This window comes from Asterias amurensis, chromosome 12 (assembly GCF_032118995.1).
Source record: "Asterias amurensis chromosome 12, ASM3211899v1".
Classification (NCBI taxonomy): Eukaryota; Metazoa; Echinodermata; class Asteroidea; order Forcipulatida; family Asteriidae; genus Asterias; species Asterias amurensis.
In genome coordinates, this window is record NC_092659.1 from 15,797,732 (window position 1) to 15,813,408 (window position 15,677).

At 39.2% G+C, this 15,677-nt stretch overlaps 2 protein-coding genes across 2 annotated transcripts in view; both read right to left on the bottom strand.

The window, feature by feature from the left end:
• LOC139945540 (uncharacterized) overlaps positions 1–7,418 on the bottom strand; it is a 38,432-nt gene extending 31,014 nt beyond the window's left edge. Inside the window, exon 1 of the mRNA XM_071942925.1 lies at positions 6,694–7,418. Coding sequence (XP_071799026.1) covers positions 6,694–7,065 — 372 coding nt within the window. The 5' untranslated portion in view covers positions 7,066–7,418. The remainder of the gene's footprint in view (positions 1–6,693) is intronic.
• A 3,185-nt stretch (positions 7,419–10,603) lies between these two features.
• The window catches only part of LOC139945504 (neuroligin-3-like), a 61,364-nt gene continuing 56,290 nt past the window's right edge, over positions 10,604–15,677 (bottom strand). Inside the window, exon 9 of the mRNA XM_071942873.1 lies at positions 10,604–15,164. Within this exon, the coding sequence (XP_071798974.1) occupies positions 14,420–15,164 (745 nt within the window). The 3' untranslated portion in view covers positions 10,604–14,419. The remainder of the gene's footprint in view (positions 15,165–15,677) is intronic.

A 15,677-nucleotide genomic window follows, 5' to 3' on the forward strand; every position in this document is an offset into this window, starting at 1 on the left:
AATCTGATCGCGTCTTCGCTTATTTACAGTAGAGGTGGAGCGGCTGTTAGGCCTACTAACGGCAGGTCTAGAAGTTCATATTATATGACTATATGAGTGGGTAACGCCATTTTAATTTGGCAAAGGGCACCTCCATTTGCAAATCTTAATAACATACCAAACAGGAACATTTTTGTACAGGCAATCAACCGAACTGCATGCAACGGAACAATTTTATTGAATCAATCTAAGGCACAACAGTTGTCTTACAAGATAGACAAGATAGGCGCTGCGTGGTGATGTGGATGTAGGAAATGTACTTGTGTTGTGTATGCATCTGCAATGTTTTGACAGGATTCTTTTAAAGACACTGGACACTATTGGTAGTTGTCAAGACCAGTCGTCTCACTTGCTGTATCTCAACACATGCATAAAATAACAAACCTGTGAAAATTTAAACTCAATCGGTCATCGAAGTTCCGAGATAATAATGAAAGAAAAAACACCCTTGTCACACGAAGTGGTGCGCTTTCGGAAGCTTGATTTCGAGACCTCAAATTCTAAATAGTATGAGGTCTCGAAATCAAATTCGATGAAAATTACTTCTTTCTCCAAAACTACTTCACTTCAGAGGGAGCCGTTTCTCACACTCTTTTTACTATCAAAACAAGGAGTGCTTTGTAGCAAAAACTATTTTGAGTAATTACCAATAGTGTCCACTGCCTTTAAGAGGGGTCATATACAATACTGGATATAATTGTACACGGTTTAAATATAAACAAGGCATGGTTGATGCAATGCCAGCAAGTCAATTCCAATAATTTGGTATAATAATATCTTTGAAGAAATGCAAGCTATACAGAGCATTAAGATCAAACCTTCAAAAATACGAGTTTGTGATTATGTTGTAACTCAGGGTATACAGACAGGATTGAACGATCTAGACAGGTTTTTACTTTCCTGCATCTCTTTTTTTTTTTTTATTATTGGCTTCCTTATTGACACATGACGCTGAAAATGCTTTCAGAAGTGGTTGGAAATATAAATTAATTGGAACTGGCGGTTATATCCAAGCCATTCTCTAACCATGTCTGATCAAGAACGAGAAGTAAGTTATCTTGTTTAGCATAGGATGTTAAGTTCATTTTTATTAAGGAAACTCCAGTAATGGCTGTGCGTCTGGTGGGACTGGTGGCGAGTTGAGGTACTGTCTGGTTTATGAGAGCAGGAACAGCTTCACTAAAGTAGCCAGTGATGTTTTCTTTATCTCAGGAAGAGAACGAAGAGCTGTTTGCATGTCGTGGCCTATAGCGGATTAGAGCACCGGACTCATCAGGCTCTGGTGTTTCTGATCAGTAGAGTATGGGTTCGAGTCCTAGTCGTGACACATGTGTCCTTAAAGTAAGACACATAACCATGATGCTTCGTCCTTCGGATGGGACGTAACGCCGTTGGTCCCGTGTGTTATGTAATATACGTAAAATAAATCACTGCATTCATCGAAAAGAGAAGCGGTTCGCCTCGGTGTTCCTGATGTGCTTGTACATTATTCTTTTTTTTCGAAGTTAAATGTTTTCCCAAAATGTTTGTTAGGCCTACTATAGAATCCTGCTGAATGCTCCTAACCTAATGTTTTTATGCAAACAAAATAAAAAGTTAGAGGCTTTCTCGATGGCTTTCTCTACAGACAATTGTGCATTTATATAGTTATATTTATTTTCTAATATTTTTATTGACATTGATGTTAAGTACCAAGAGTGAGTACCATGCGTATACCTTCCCTTTAAACTATGTTTGTTATTAGATCGCTTTGTAGACTTGCGGCAAGAACAATAATGCTTGCAGTAGATTGTACAGATATGATGCGAAAACGCCTATAGATGATCCGCAGACATACATAATGATCAGGGCCCAATTTCATGGCTCTGCTTACCGTAAGCACAGAATCGGCGCTTACGGAAGCAGGGAATTCTGTGCTTACGGCAAGCGTATTTCACGGGTTAGCGGCGAATTTGGGCTTCTGCGCGTGCGTACTCAACGTTACTAAGGCATTCTACGCTTACAAGGCTAGCGCAGAAATTCGGCGCTTGCACGTAAGCGGGCAATCGTGATTGTAAGCGCGGAATTCGGCGGTAAGCAGAGCCATTAAATTGGGCCCAGTATGATTATAAATGCTCCTCTGCCCTATTGGTTTGGACTGTGAAGTCTGAACGCTGAGACCCGAAGTGTGGACCTGAGAACAAATAAAAGGTCCACACAATGTTGGCACTTGAAACACTATGTGGACTTACACACGTCCACACAGTGCTGATTACAGTGTTTGGATCATACGAATTGCCCTATTTTAAGTGTACAGACCAAAGGAATGTCAACACAGTGACTGCAACACAGTGTGTGCGAGTTTGTAGTGTTGGTTCTGACGAAACCGGTGGTTAACGACCCGACGTTTCGATCAGTATACGCTCATCGTCTTCATGTAAATATGGATTCACACTATACACGAAAAAGGCTGTAATTGTATATAACTCTCATTTTTACCTCGATTAATAACACGTCTGTGTATCTATCAGGCATGTGAGACTTCCTCTTTTCAGCTGATTTCCTCTTTTGGGGTTTTGATTTTCCTCTTTTTTCTTTACTTTTCTTTTCTGTACAAAAGTATAAAAATAATTATGACCTTTTCCTCTTTTTTTTTCTTGCCCAGTGCAGTTTGTCCCTTGCCATTTTTCCATGGATAGTTACTCACACACCGGATCTATTTAGCTTGTATTTCTCAAGGATTGGTTACAATTATTGCATGGCATGTCTGCACAAATCTGAAGATACTTCTCCCCTAAACCAATGATGCATGTATTGTATATACCTGCAATACGCCCGTGTAGTGTATTTCATAGCAGTATCAGCTCCCAGTCGCTACAGTACATAGTTATGTGTAAATATAGATAATGAATGATCACCCTAAGCTATCACATTGACAGGTAGAGCGGTGTACAATGTAACATGGCTATACAAACTGCTAACTCGAGCTGACAGAACTAAGCCACGTCTACTATGCAGTCATCACTGTAATGCATACCACTCATCCTTGTATTTGTGACAGAAATGTAGGTTTTTAGAAACATGACTTTCATTTTAGCCTTCTTGTTCCGATAATATGAGACTCGCAAAGCACCGGGCAAAGTGTCACTTATCACACATCGCTGTAAGGGAAACCACAAACACGAGGATGCTTTTCAACAATACTTGGTTTGGTGAAGGCACTGGACACCTTTTGTAGACGTCAAATACCTGTAGTATGTTCATTTGGTGTATACCATTATATGCATTAAATAACAAATCTGTGATTTTGACTCGGTTGTTCATCAAAGTTACATAATAATGAGAGAAGATTATAGTACCCGGTTGTACAACTTTGTGTGCTTTCAGATGCCTAAAAAGGCTTCTGAAGTATTTTTATTTTGAGTGAGAAATTACTTTTTTTTTCATTACGTTGCCTGAAAGGGAGCCGTGTCTCACAATGTTTCACACTATCAAGGGCAAAGTATACAAACTGTGGTTTTTAAACCGCTCGATTGTTTTAATCCTATAAAAATGTAGATGTATACAATAACACTGACCTGTGCAGATTTGACCGAACGTATACCTTCCCTTTAAAAATGGGCTTTCGTTTGACCTGACAGCACGAAATATCAACATTGCCATAATTATTGAGTTCTCGTGAAATGTATTACACTATTTTTTTGCAGGGACCAAACTTGCTCTTCGGGGGCCCACTCTGTTTCCCTTTTGGGGCACCATATGTGGGAAATACTTGGGGGTAGTGCCTTGGAACATTTTTGGCACACAGTCCAGTTTGTTTGGAATGGATTTACGGCTAAAGGACAATCGCAGATTTGCCATTAAAGAAAAAAAAAAAATACAAAAAATCACAACAACAACGTTGAAACAAGCCATACTCAGCATTGCTGGAAATTGTCCGTAATCATTTATGTTCTCATTTAAACGGAATAATACGTTTGATAACCACTCCTACACTTAGGGTCAATGACAACTTATTTTGGTTAGAAGTTAACACATCTTGGTAATGAAGTTATGGGAAAATAAATCGTTTACTATCCCCCCCCCCTATACAAAAAAATAATAATTTGAATTTGAGAATCGTTACTGCCAGATACGTTTCTCAGATAGTGTATTCAAATTGCGGGTCATTCTTCCTGCTTGGACATAATCGCTTCGAATTTTCGGCGTTATATGAAAAACGCTACCACCTTTTGAAATGAAATTTCCTCAGTTTTATTTTATAACATTTGATATAGGATTTTGTCCCTTTTAACGGGGTATGCATAACATTAACATTAAATATAAATAAAACTACGTGACATGTTCGTATAATTATTAGATGGTGTTGTAATTATTTTCAAGTGGAAAATGGAATGACGCTTACGAATTTTGTTTCAATCATGGTGTTCAAATCAGAGGCAGTATAAGCCTTGAGAAATGTAAAACCCATCTCAGCTATTTTAATATCACAATTTTGTATAAGACTAGAATTGACTCAGTGTCTTCAATCTTGGACTTGGGTTAAGTCAGATATTTCTCTGATTTAGTCCTTGACACAAATTGAATTTGCGACGATCACAAGAACCGAAAAGAGGAAAAATTTCAATCTAAAGACATCCTTCAGATTGATAATACACGGGCATAGACCTTCGATCGAACGGTACGGATTTCCAAATTGTTCTGGTGGAGGGAGACACATCACAATGCGTAAAACGGTTGATTCCGCTTGATGCATTTAAAGGGACATGTTATTTATTTATTTATTTTATTTATTTTAAACCTTTAGACATACACAATAGTTACAAGTTGTACAGGGGCTGTCAAGGTTAAAACAAAAGTATAAAAACTGTCATGAAATGCAATGGTTGGAAAGGTGTTTTAGAAAAAGAATGTAATAATCCACCCAATTATGCCTCGAAGGCGTGTGTTTCCTCTTACTTTGCGAACTGACACGGTAGGCCATTTTGTAGAGTCAAAAATTTGACTCCTCAAAATGGCGTGCCGTTTGAGTTCGCGACGTATAAATAAGGAACACCATGCAATTTGAGGCATTATTGAGTGGCTCATTCTATTCTACTTCAAAAAATCTTTCTAACCACCATGCATTTTATAACAAACGGTTTCAAACGCGTTTCATGGACCAACTCGCTCGATGCAGGGGAACGTGTCCCTTTAAGCTGTTTCCAGCTCAAAGGGACTATTTTGTTCACCGATACAATAGGTTGATAATAATCGTTAGAAACTCATTCTATTCAAACCATTCTTGTGGGATTTCTTTGAGGTTGGGCAGAAGTCATTTAAAATGATTTAATTATATCTACGAATGATAATTACGTCGAAGGGTAGCGCTTGGGAAATCACCGTTGGGTTGGATGCAGCAGTGGAATTCATCAATATTCTGAAAACCTGTGTTTTTTGTGCCAAGGACATTTTGTATTAAAGGCCAAGCCGGGTGCTTATCAAATTCACAAATCTGAATTTTCAGCTCGTTACTTAAAAGTCAAAATCTGAAAAACAAATATTTCCCTGCCAAGTTTGATCTCCCAATTGTGTTTGTAGCGTTGTTTCAATTAAGTACATTAATTAATGTCCACAATGAATTTGTAATTCAGTCATTTAAAACATTTAATTGATAAAATTATGGTTCCACAAGGTTTTGGTTTTGCTAAATTTAAAGTTGGCAGTGAAGGATCTTGTAATGATAAACTGAGGGGCTTTCCTCTGCCTGACCCATATTTGTTTGTTTAATATCAACAACTTGTTTGTGTTGTTTCATTCTATAAAGACACCGCCTTGCAATGCAATGACAACATACACCCATTAACCATGTTATTAAAAATGTAAACAACATATTATTAGAATGCACTTTTAAAGACAGTGTACACTATTGGTAATTGTCAAAGACCAGTCTTCTCACTTGGTGTATCTCAACATATCCATAAAATAACAAACCTGTGCAAATTTGAGCTCAATCGGTCGTCAAAGTTGCGAGATATTAATGAAAGAAACACCACCCTTGTCACACGAAGTTGTGTGCTTTCAGATGCTTGATTTCGAGGCCTCAAATTCTAAATCTGAGGTCTCGAAATCAAATTCGTGGAAAATTACTTCTTTCTCGAAAACTTCTCCACTGCAGAGGGAGCCGTTTCTCACAATGTTGTATACTACCAAACTCTCCCAATTACTTGTTACCAAGTAAGGTTTTATGCTAATAAATATTTTGAGTAATTACCAATAGTGTCCACTGCCTTTAAAACAAAGCAAAACATGAGTAAAAAAAGATTTGCGGTTACATAAGATAAATAAATGTGTTAACAGAGTAGGCTATTGGAAAGTTTACTGGGATTTTTTCCACGACGTTTCGATCGGTATGCCCTAGTCGTCATCTGGAAGTATAATTGGTCAGACAACTGCGCTAGCTGGACAAAGGTCGTGGGTTCGGATCCCACTTGAGTAATATGCATGTTTTTTTTTTATCTCCACAGAACTCGGGGAGCATTGAGCATACAGTGCTTACACAAATCGGTGAAAGGGTAAAACGCAAAAATTGAATATCTAAACGTAATTCCGCGTTGAAGCATTTTCAATATTCTATTTTATGAAAAGTTTAAAAACACATCTTCATAAGACGTCTTGAGGGACGTCTACACCTACCTCTAATCCCGGCAGATAAGTATCTCCATTATCTCCTATCCTCGACAGATGCTTGACTCTGTCGTCAAGATTCTCTATCTCCTGCTCCTGCCATGCTAGTCTCCTCTCAAGTTCCCTCATCCGTAGAACGGACATCCCTCCCACCAGAGCGACAAACAGGGTGACAATCAGGGCGAGTACGGTGAAGAGGCTACACGAGGTGTAAGGCTTGGTCCATCTGCTACCCGCCTCATGGCGGCTGCTGATGGGTGGTTTAGTAGCGGAGTCCGGGGGTAGAAGCATCCCCGTGTCCTGGTGCTCCTTTCCCCCACGGAGTTCATGTGGTGTCTCCATGTAGCTTGGTGGTGGAGATGTTTTCCGGTCGTTCTCCATGGTCGAGTCAGACGGTTGTGTGCAAAGTGTGCTCTCCCACCAACTACCAATCGGTCATAGCACTTGAAGGCACTGTTGGTGGCGACGCAGCCCCCCTTTTATGGCTCGATCGTCAGGATCAACACCTTCTCCAAATTGAGCTCCACTTATTTAGAATAGGTAAACAAAACAGGTGCCGGTGGTGGTCCTCCTCTGGCCCTCAGTGAAGTCCCTCCTCAGCTTTTTGAACAAAAAGAAAACCCCAGCTCTGTTCCTCCACACGTTAAACCCATCTGACAACAAACACTGAAGGTTAGCAGTACATTCACCGAACTCTGGCAATCCTCACGTTGTATACATACATTCATATTCACTACGTCAACCACTTCATCAGCATGGTTTATACAGAGTAAGGTTTTTATTCGTCTAGTTTATTAGCGTACGCACCGCTTGAGAATAACTCAAGTGGAAAATCTTGCCCAGGGAGGCAAGAGAGGGTCTTTCTCTCCGTTCTAGTAGTTTGGTATAGACTGGGCCCTTGTCTTTACCCGCAAGGATAAACGAGCTACGAAGTGTGACTTCAGATGTTCAGGCTAGTAGTCGTGTTCGGCCGTCTACAAGGCGAAGGGGCACTGCTTGTGAAAGTTCTTGTTATGGTGAAATTCTCACTCCCGTCGGCGGTCGTCATATTATGAGGCTAAGTATTGGAAAAAATCGGATATTAACCACGAGTTGGCCAAGGGGACAGTCTTGGGATGCTTGAGATCGTCAGCCCATGCTTCTAATCGGATGCTAGGCGTGAGGAATCGGTTTTTAGCATGGAAGGATTTATCAACAGCGCGGCAAGACGGTGTTGTAAAGAAGGGTGAAGGGTTTTGTTTAGATTAAACAAATCTTCAGATGAAGATATTGTTTTGTTGTCAAATTTAATACGACGTCGATTCAAAGCTGGAATTTAAAGCGAAATATAAGATTCAAAAACTGATTGATATAAGTTTTTTTTAATCTCTCGAAATACCGTGCATGTCAACCTGAATTTAATTATGTCTTGTTGATTCGTGCATTACATTTAAGATAGCTTTGTTATTATGTTGCTATTCGCACTTCAAATTTAATACAACGTAGATTAAAAGCTGAAATTTAAAGCAAAATATAAGATTAAAAAACTGTTTTATATGATTTTTTTTTAATCTCTCGCAAAAACCGTGCAAGTCAACATGAATTTAATTATGCCTTGTTGATTCGTGTCTTAAATTTAATATCGGTTTGTTGTTATGTTGCTATTCGTGACTCAATTTAATACGTCGTCGATGCAAAGCTGGAATTTAAAGCAAAATGTTAAATTGTGAAACTGTTTGTAAATCAGGGGTTTCGGTTTAATCTTCTTGCAATAATACCGCCTGCATGCCAACCTAAATTTAATTATGCCTTGTTGATTCGTGCATCAATCTTAAAACGACGTCGATTCAAAGCTGAATTTAAAGCAAAATGATGGATTAAAGATTAAAGGGCACTGGACGACAGCATTGGTTGTTACTCAAAATATTAGTAGATTGTATTAAACATTGTGAGAAACGGCTCCCTCTAAAGGAACGGTTTTTTTTTTCGAATTAAAAGTAATTTCCACTAAAATAATTTATTTGAATTTGATTTCGAGATTTCAGAATTAGATTTTATGGTCCCGAAATCAAGCATCTGAAAGCACACAACTTCGTGTGACAAGGGTGTTTTTCTTCCATTATTATCTCGCAAATTTGACGACCAATATTTCGTTCATTTTTTTTCACAGGTTTGGCATTTTGTGCATATATTGAGATATACAATATAAGAAGACTGGTCTTTGACAATATTACCAACAGTGTCCAGCGTTTTAAGAAACTGTGTGTATTTCAGGTTTCCAATTTTCGTGCAATAACACTGCTTGCATGTCAACCTAAATTAAACTGTGCCTTGTTGATTTAAATTTCGGCGTGTTGAATTTACTTTGGATCCGTTTACTCGAGCGTATAGTATTGAGGGTCTGGCCGATTCTTTCAACAAACACACCACACTGCATTTGAAAATTATATTGGCGTCAGTTTTCCCCCAGTCTAGTACAACGCATAGATGTATGGTATTAACATAATAAGTATTATTCAAAACACACATTGCTTATGATTACAGCCGACAGTGTTTTAACTGTCTGTTGATTATTTCCTTCTGAAATTAAGCCACTATTCGGAATTGTTTTTACCTGTTTTCTCCTTTAAACATAACGGATTGAAGGCAGTGGACACTATTGGTAATTACTCAAAATAATTATTAGTATAACAACTTACTTGGTAACGAGCAATGGAGAGCTGTTGATAGTATAAAACATTGTGATAAACGGCCCCCTCTGAAGTAAAGTAGTTTTCGAGAAAGAAGTAACTTTCACGAATTTGATTAGGTTTAGATTTTGAGGTCTTGAAATCAAGCATCTGAACGCACACAACTTCGTGTGACAAGGTTTTTTTTTTTAAGTACTACACATAAACACTCAGCACACAGCTATGTGTTTTATTAGGCTTCTTGTTGATGTTCTTTCGTTTCCTTTGTCGTTGAAACTTCAGTTTCAGTTGACACTGTTGCTCCTTTTGTCATCAGTTCTGACTGCCCGATGATAAGGTATTAGCCCAGAGAGACAAATTCCCCACTTAATATCTGCTGATTATTACTATTATTGCAATCTTCAAAGAGGACTTATTCATAATGACGATCAAAACCAGTCCTTTCTTCTCTTCAACCCGTCTCGAGATCAGGTCTTGGTATTCTTCCCTGCAAAGGGAGGCCTGTTGTTGCAAGTCTATTATTACCTTAAGCGACCCCTGAACCCCATGGGAGTCAAACATAACACGAGTTGCTGTCAGCTTTGATATTAATTGAGCCGATGCATCGGCGTCAAATACTACATGTTTATTAATAATGCAATGTCGGAGCTAATTATTTCAGGCGCAACAGTTTCGCCAGTCTAATTAAATCGTGATCTTAAGAACGGTAGAGGGCGCTAGATTGCTTTTGTGGCAACTTGCGATTGGAAGCCATTTTTCGGCAACCCAAAACATAATGCACACACATAGAGATTAGACTGGCCTTGACATTTTTTGGTTGTGCTTTATTTGCCAAGCTATTGTGAACAGTAGAGGGCGCTAGATTGCTTTTTGTGACCGAAGCTTTTGCGGCAACTGGCGATTGGAAGCCATTTTTCGGCATCCACAAACCATGTGAGCACACAGACACAAACATGGTGTTAGACACGACTGAACATTAAGTTGTACTAACGGAGTCCGTTAACCGCGTGACCAACGAAAACTGGCGTTATTCACGAGCCTCGAAGTGTGACCTCAGATCTTCATTTTAAAAAATGTGCATCCATACGCAAAATTATGCCGAAGGTTTCTTCCAAAATTCCAAGATTTTCCAACTAAGTTATTTGTATTATATTTAGACGTGCTATCAGTCTCTATTTTACAAAATACAAAATACAAATGACTGTGTTTCTTTGTGGCTTCCGAAGCCTTTATTGACTTTGACTATATTATTTTCTTTACTGCATAAAGAGTCAGAGAATGGCTCAATACCAATACCATGACAACCTGGGCATAACCCCAGCACAGTAAAACAACAATTTGTGTAGGGCCTGCCATATGAACATTCATAAAAAGTTCCTTGGCTAGCAACCTCTTCTGCTTAGCATGTTTACGTGTTTGAAGCTCATTGGAATAAGCATAAGTTTAGTATCTTCAAACAGAGAAACCTCGCTTAGCACAAATTAACTGGGTACCAGTACTAACTCATTACTTAAGTATTTTAGCTGATCACCTTTCCCATTTCACCTCCCGCCCACTCTCTGCTAAGCATGATCCAACCCACTCTTAGCAAGGTCCAATTTCATAAAGCTATTAAGCTGAAAATACTGCTTAGCAATTTTGTTTGCCAAGCAAACAAAAAATAAGTGTGGTGCGCACCAGTTGCAACAACGTAAACTTTATGGAATATTGGCTGGTGACCTGTTCCTGTCAAGCTAGATTGTTTTGGGCTTAGCAAGCTTTAATGCTTAGAGGCTTTGTAATATTGGGCCCTTAGGCCTATAACCAGCTTTACGAGGGGTCTGTGTGGGAACTTGTAAGCAAATCGACACTCCTAACCAACCACAATTTCATAAAGCTGTTAAGCTGAAAATATCGCTTAGCAATTTATTTGATGAGCAAACAAAACAAAGAGTGGGGCGCGCACCAGTTACAACAATGTAAACTTTATGGAATTTTGGCTGGTGAACAGTTTGTGTTAAACAAGATTATTGGGGGGCTTAGCAATTTTGTTTATGCTTGGGTGCTTTATGCAATTGGGCCACTGTATGGGAACTTGTAAGCAAATCGACACTCCTACCAACGCGTCACTTACATTAACTATACTACATACGAGCAAAAATGTATTTAATACACTATAAGCATTTTATTGTACAGATTACATACACTAATGACTTTGCATAGCTTGATAAACCGGAGATTTTTTCATCAATTATTTATAATAATCAGTGGTACAAAATGTGGCAAGACCGTTTGGGTTGGGGTTGAGGTTCAAATGCAGGAATGATCATGATATCGTCTAAAAGTTCACTGATTATAAAGTTAGAATTAGGACGACTCGTTCTGATAAAAATTTCCGGTTCCAAAAATCATCAAAGATAACAAAACTAACAACGATAATCTTCATTATAAAACAAACAATTAAATGGAAACAGTGGTGGTTTACCGAGCAACAGCTGTGCAAAAACGCAATCGTAAAACCTTCGGGTTTATTTAGTACGTCCGTTAAAGACACTGGGCACTAGTGTTGGTGATTGTCAAAGACCATTCTCCGCACTTGGTGTATCTCAACATATGCATAAAATAACAAACCTGTGAAAATTTGAGCTCGATTGGTCGTCGAAGTTCCGAAATGTTGACGAAAGAAAAAAAAACCACCCCTGTCACACGAAGTTGTGTGCTTTCAGATGCTTGATTTCAAGACCTCAAATTCTTAATCTGAGGTCTCGAAATCAAATTCGTGGAAAATTACTTCTTTCTTGAAAACTACGTCACTTCAGAGGGAGCCGTTTCTCACAATGTTTCATACCATCAACCTCTCCCCATTACTCGTCACCAAGAATGGTTTTATGCTAATAATTATTTTGAGTGGTTACTAATAGTGTCCACTGCCTTGAATCAGTTGTTTACAATTATTTAAATGTGTATTTTAGTGCAGCCGTAAATAATTGTTCCACTAGAGAACGAACACGGTTTTTATATTTTAAATACTGCTTTACGTCCATATAGAGATTTCTTTACTGAAATGTACGGTAATCGTTACGTACTGCCAAACGACTCACCGTTCTTAAAATATCGTTACGGCATTAGTTATACTTGTATACAGAAAACAGTGATAATAATATTGGGTTGACAAACACTTATAGTTGGGTATTTTGTTTTCTAAAGAAAATACCTCTTTTTTTATAGGAATAGGGACGATACGGAATGCCTCATTGGTTATTATTCTTTAATATTCCACAACGAATATCAAGAAATATAAAAATTATTCATTAGATACAGTTTCACTCAACACTCACCTTTATAATATTTCAATTGGTATAAAAAAACACCATAACAAACAATTACCTTTGTCTTACAATATTGACACAATAAACTATTAAGTGTTGAGCTTATTTACAAACTATGTACAAATTATTACAATCAATTTACTAATCAAAATTAAATATTACCTGCTGTAAGTATGTCCAAATAACGTTTCCGTATGGAGAAAACTGTTTAACACTAGATGTGCACTTTTCTATGCTGTCACAATGTTCGCCTAGTTCCCCGACTGCCACGAGAACAGTTTATACGCATTTTGATGTCTTAATGGGGCTCTGGCTAATTTTGTTCCCCCTTCAGCCTCGTTTTGGGTAAATTGATTCTGTAAATTGTTGACCAGTTTAAAAAGAATATTTTCATCGGAGATGTGCCCCCAAATGTTGTGGTCGTTGCATTATTTTTAACAGACTTTCAAGATAATTTCTGAACACATCTGACATTTCACCAGACACTTACTTGTTTAAGTTTTCACTTATTTTAAGTTTTGTTATAGCCATTTTACACCACAATCAAAGTATATATTTATTTTGTTTTGGTTTATTTTTTAGTATAGATGTATCGAGATACTCCAATACACACGGATGGAAGTTCATTAACTTTAACAAACAAATTATTTTCCGCAAGGGAGAACATTGTTATCATTTAGGACATCTTTAATCTGTTTTAGAGATTATTTTATTGTCATAATAAGTCCTCCATCGGAGGCAAGACAAATAGACGTCAATAACAATAATCGTCTACTAATTTATTTGGCTAAGCTGTATCCATGCGAATATTTTGTCCTTCAGGATCAATGCAAAATACCAACGCCAAACTCATTTCAAGAACATGGTCTAAATTGACATGCCAGAGATGTAAAAGCTTATTTTGTTAATGTTCAACTCTTAATTATTTCAAATTATTTCAAATTTACCCTGTCAGTTCCAAAACCAGGGATTTGAAGAACCAATCATCCGCGCCCCTTAAGTTGATCCTTCTACTGTCGCTTCCAGGGTTGCATATTATTACGGTTAAAACACTGGTGTTATCCCTGGCTTCACAGCAGAAAACGTTATATGGCTTCTGACTGGCACCTCGAATAAAGATATTGACAAAATAAGGAGACCGCTAGCACAGGGCTAAGTTCAGTTGGTATAGAGAGCCGGCCGTCGATTTCACCAAACTCCTCCTAACTTAAGATCATGCTTAGGACTTAGTCCAAACCCTGCATTAAAGCCTTAAGATTAAACCCAAGTTAGGACGAGTTACTCGTCCTAACTCTAGATAGGATCAATCCTAGCATTTCGTGAAATCGGCTGCAGGGCATTAAACCAGAGGTTGTTTTATAATCCCACTGTAAGTCCGCTCAATTTTAGTTGTTTTTCAACCCTATTATTTCAAACTAACAAGACAGTTGAAGCAATCCAATTGGTTGATAGGCCGTAACTTGATCTTGTTTTCCCTTCGGGTCTGCCTTTATCACGTGGTCCTTAAGCCAGCCAATCTACTGCTTGCCGTTGCTAATGTGTTGCTACATTGTCTCTTGAAAACTTCAGGAGTTGCGCAGCTTCCAAACTGATGACGTCACACGATGGCTGGCTATTAATCTTCTTAGTGATTCAACAGGAGATGATGGTTGATCGGAACTGCATATTCCAACTGATGACGTCACACAATGGCTGGCTGAATCTGCTTTGAGTTTTAAAATGGATTATGGTTGATTGAATCTACAGATGCAGCCTGGATTAAACTTGGAATTCAATGACCCCATCATTTCCAAAGGTCACACTGTTCCTGTTCACATTATGATTGATGCCATGATGTGCAGGCGAGGCCGTGTCGTGATTGTTGGCCGAGGCAAGACGACTCCCGGCCCCGCCGGACATCTTCTGCTGCCGCTTCCGTTCTTCCTGCTGCGCTAGATATTTAGCAGCGAGTTTACTCTCCAGCTTGCGTCTGTCCCTCATGTAGTAGATCGTACCCAGTACAAGGATGTTCAGCAGCAGGAGAAATCCCCCGACGGCTATTACAACACTCAGTTCCACTTTGAAGTTGGGTTCGTTCTGCGTGACCGGACCCACTGGGATTTCATTACCCATCGGTGCCGGGGTTCCAATTGTTGTGGTCGGGATGACGTCACGGATGACGTTGTTTTCCGTCATCTCTGACGTCACGGCCGGTGTGATTGATGTTATAAGCATCTCGAAGCTGGTCGCAGCAGTCTGTGTGTCCTCGTGGGTCGTTTCCCCACCGGGTACCGGAATGAGATCCGCGGGGAAGGCCCGGCTGATCTCCGGTACCAGCTCCTCCCAGAAGGAGACCTTGTGTAGCCGGTAGAAGTCGCGTATTCTGGGCGAGACACCGATGTGAAGAAACTGCTGTGTATCGTCGTCGTACTTTGGCCACTCGTCCAGAGCCTGGTACGGGAAGTTGATCTGATATTGACGGTGGATCTTGCTGGCTGTCTGCGGCTCAGGAATGTTGGGGTTCCTGTGACAACACAAGCATTTATCAAAGGTTTACTTGAAGATGAAAAGTCAAATCACTAGGTTTCACTTCAAAACACGTTGTCAATCAAGAACTATCTTGCCAAACATCTACACGCAAAAAGCAGATCACAGTGGACCCCATAATCCCGTGGAATGTGGCCTTGTGGGGAGGCCTGTGACTTGTTTTACCCCAACGTAACCCCGGTGCACTTCCACACTGTCCCCACCTACTTAAACCTATTCCACGAGGTTTTGGCTGCACGTTTAAAAAAAAACTGTTGTACCGCATACCCCTACTCTAGAGCATTCCCCGGGGTATGTCCATTCGCTTCATGGACAGACTGGGAGTAAAGCAGTCATAATGTGAAAAGACTAGCCGTTATTATTATATTCCCCGGGGCAACCCTGTGAAATAGAGTAGTGTGAAAAGGGCTTATCAGGACGCCACAAAACGAAAACAAGTGAGGGATTCAAAAGGACGCACATTGAGTTTGTCCTTGTAGTAACTTGTCAT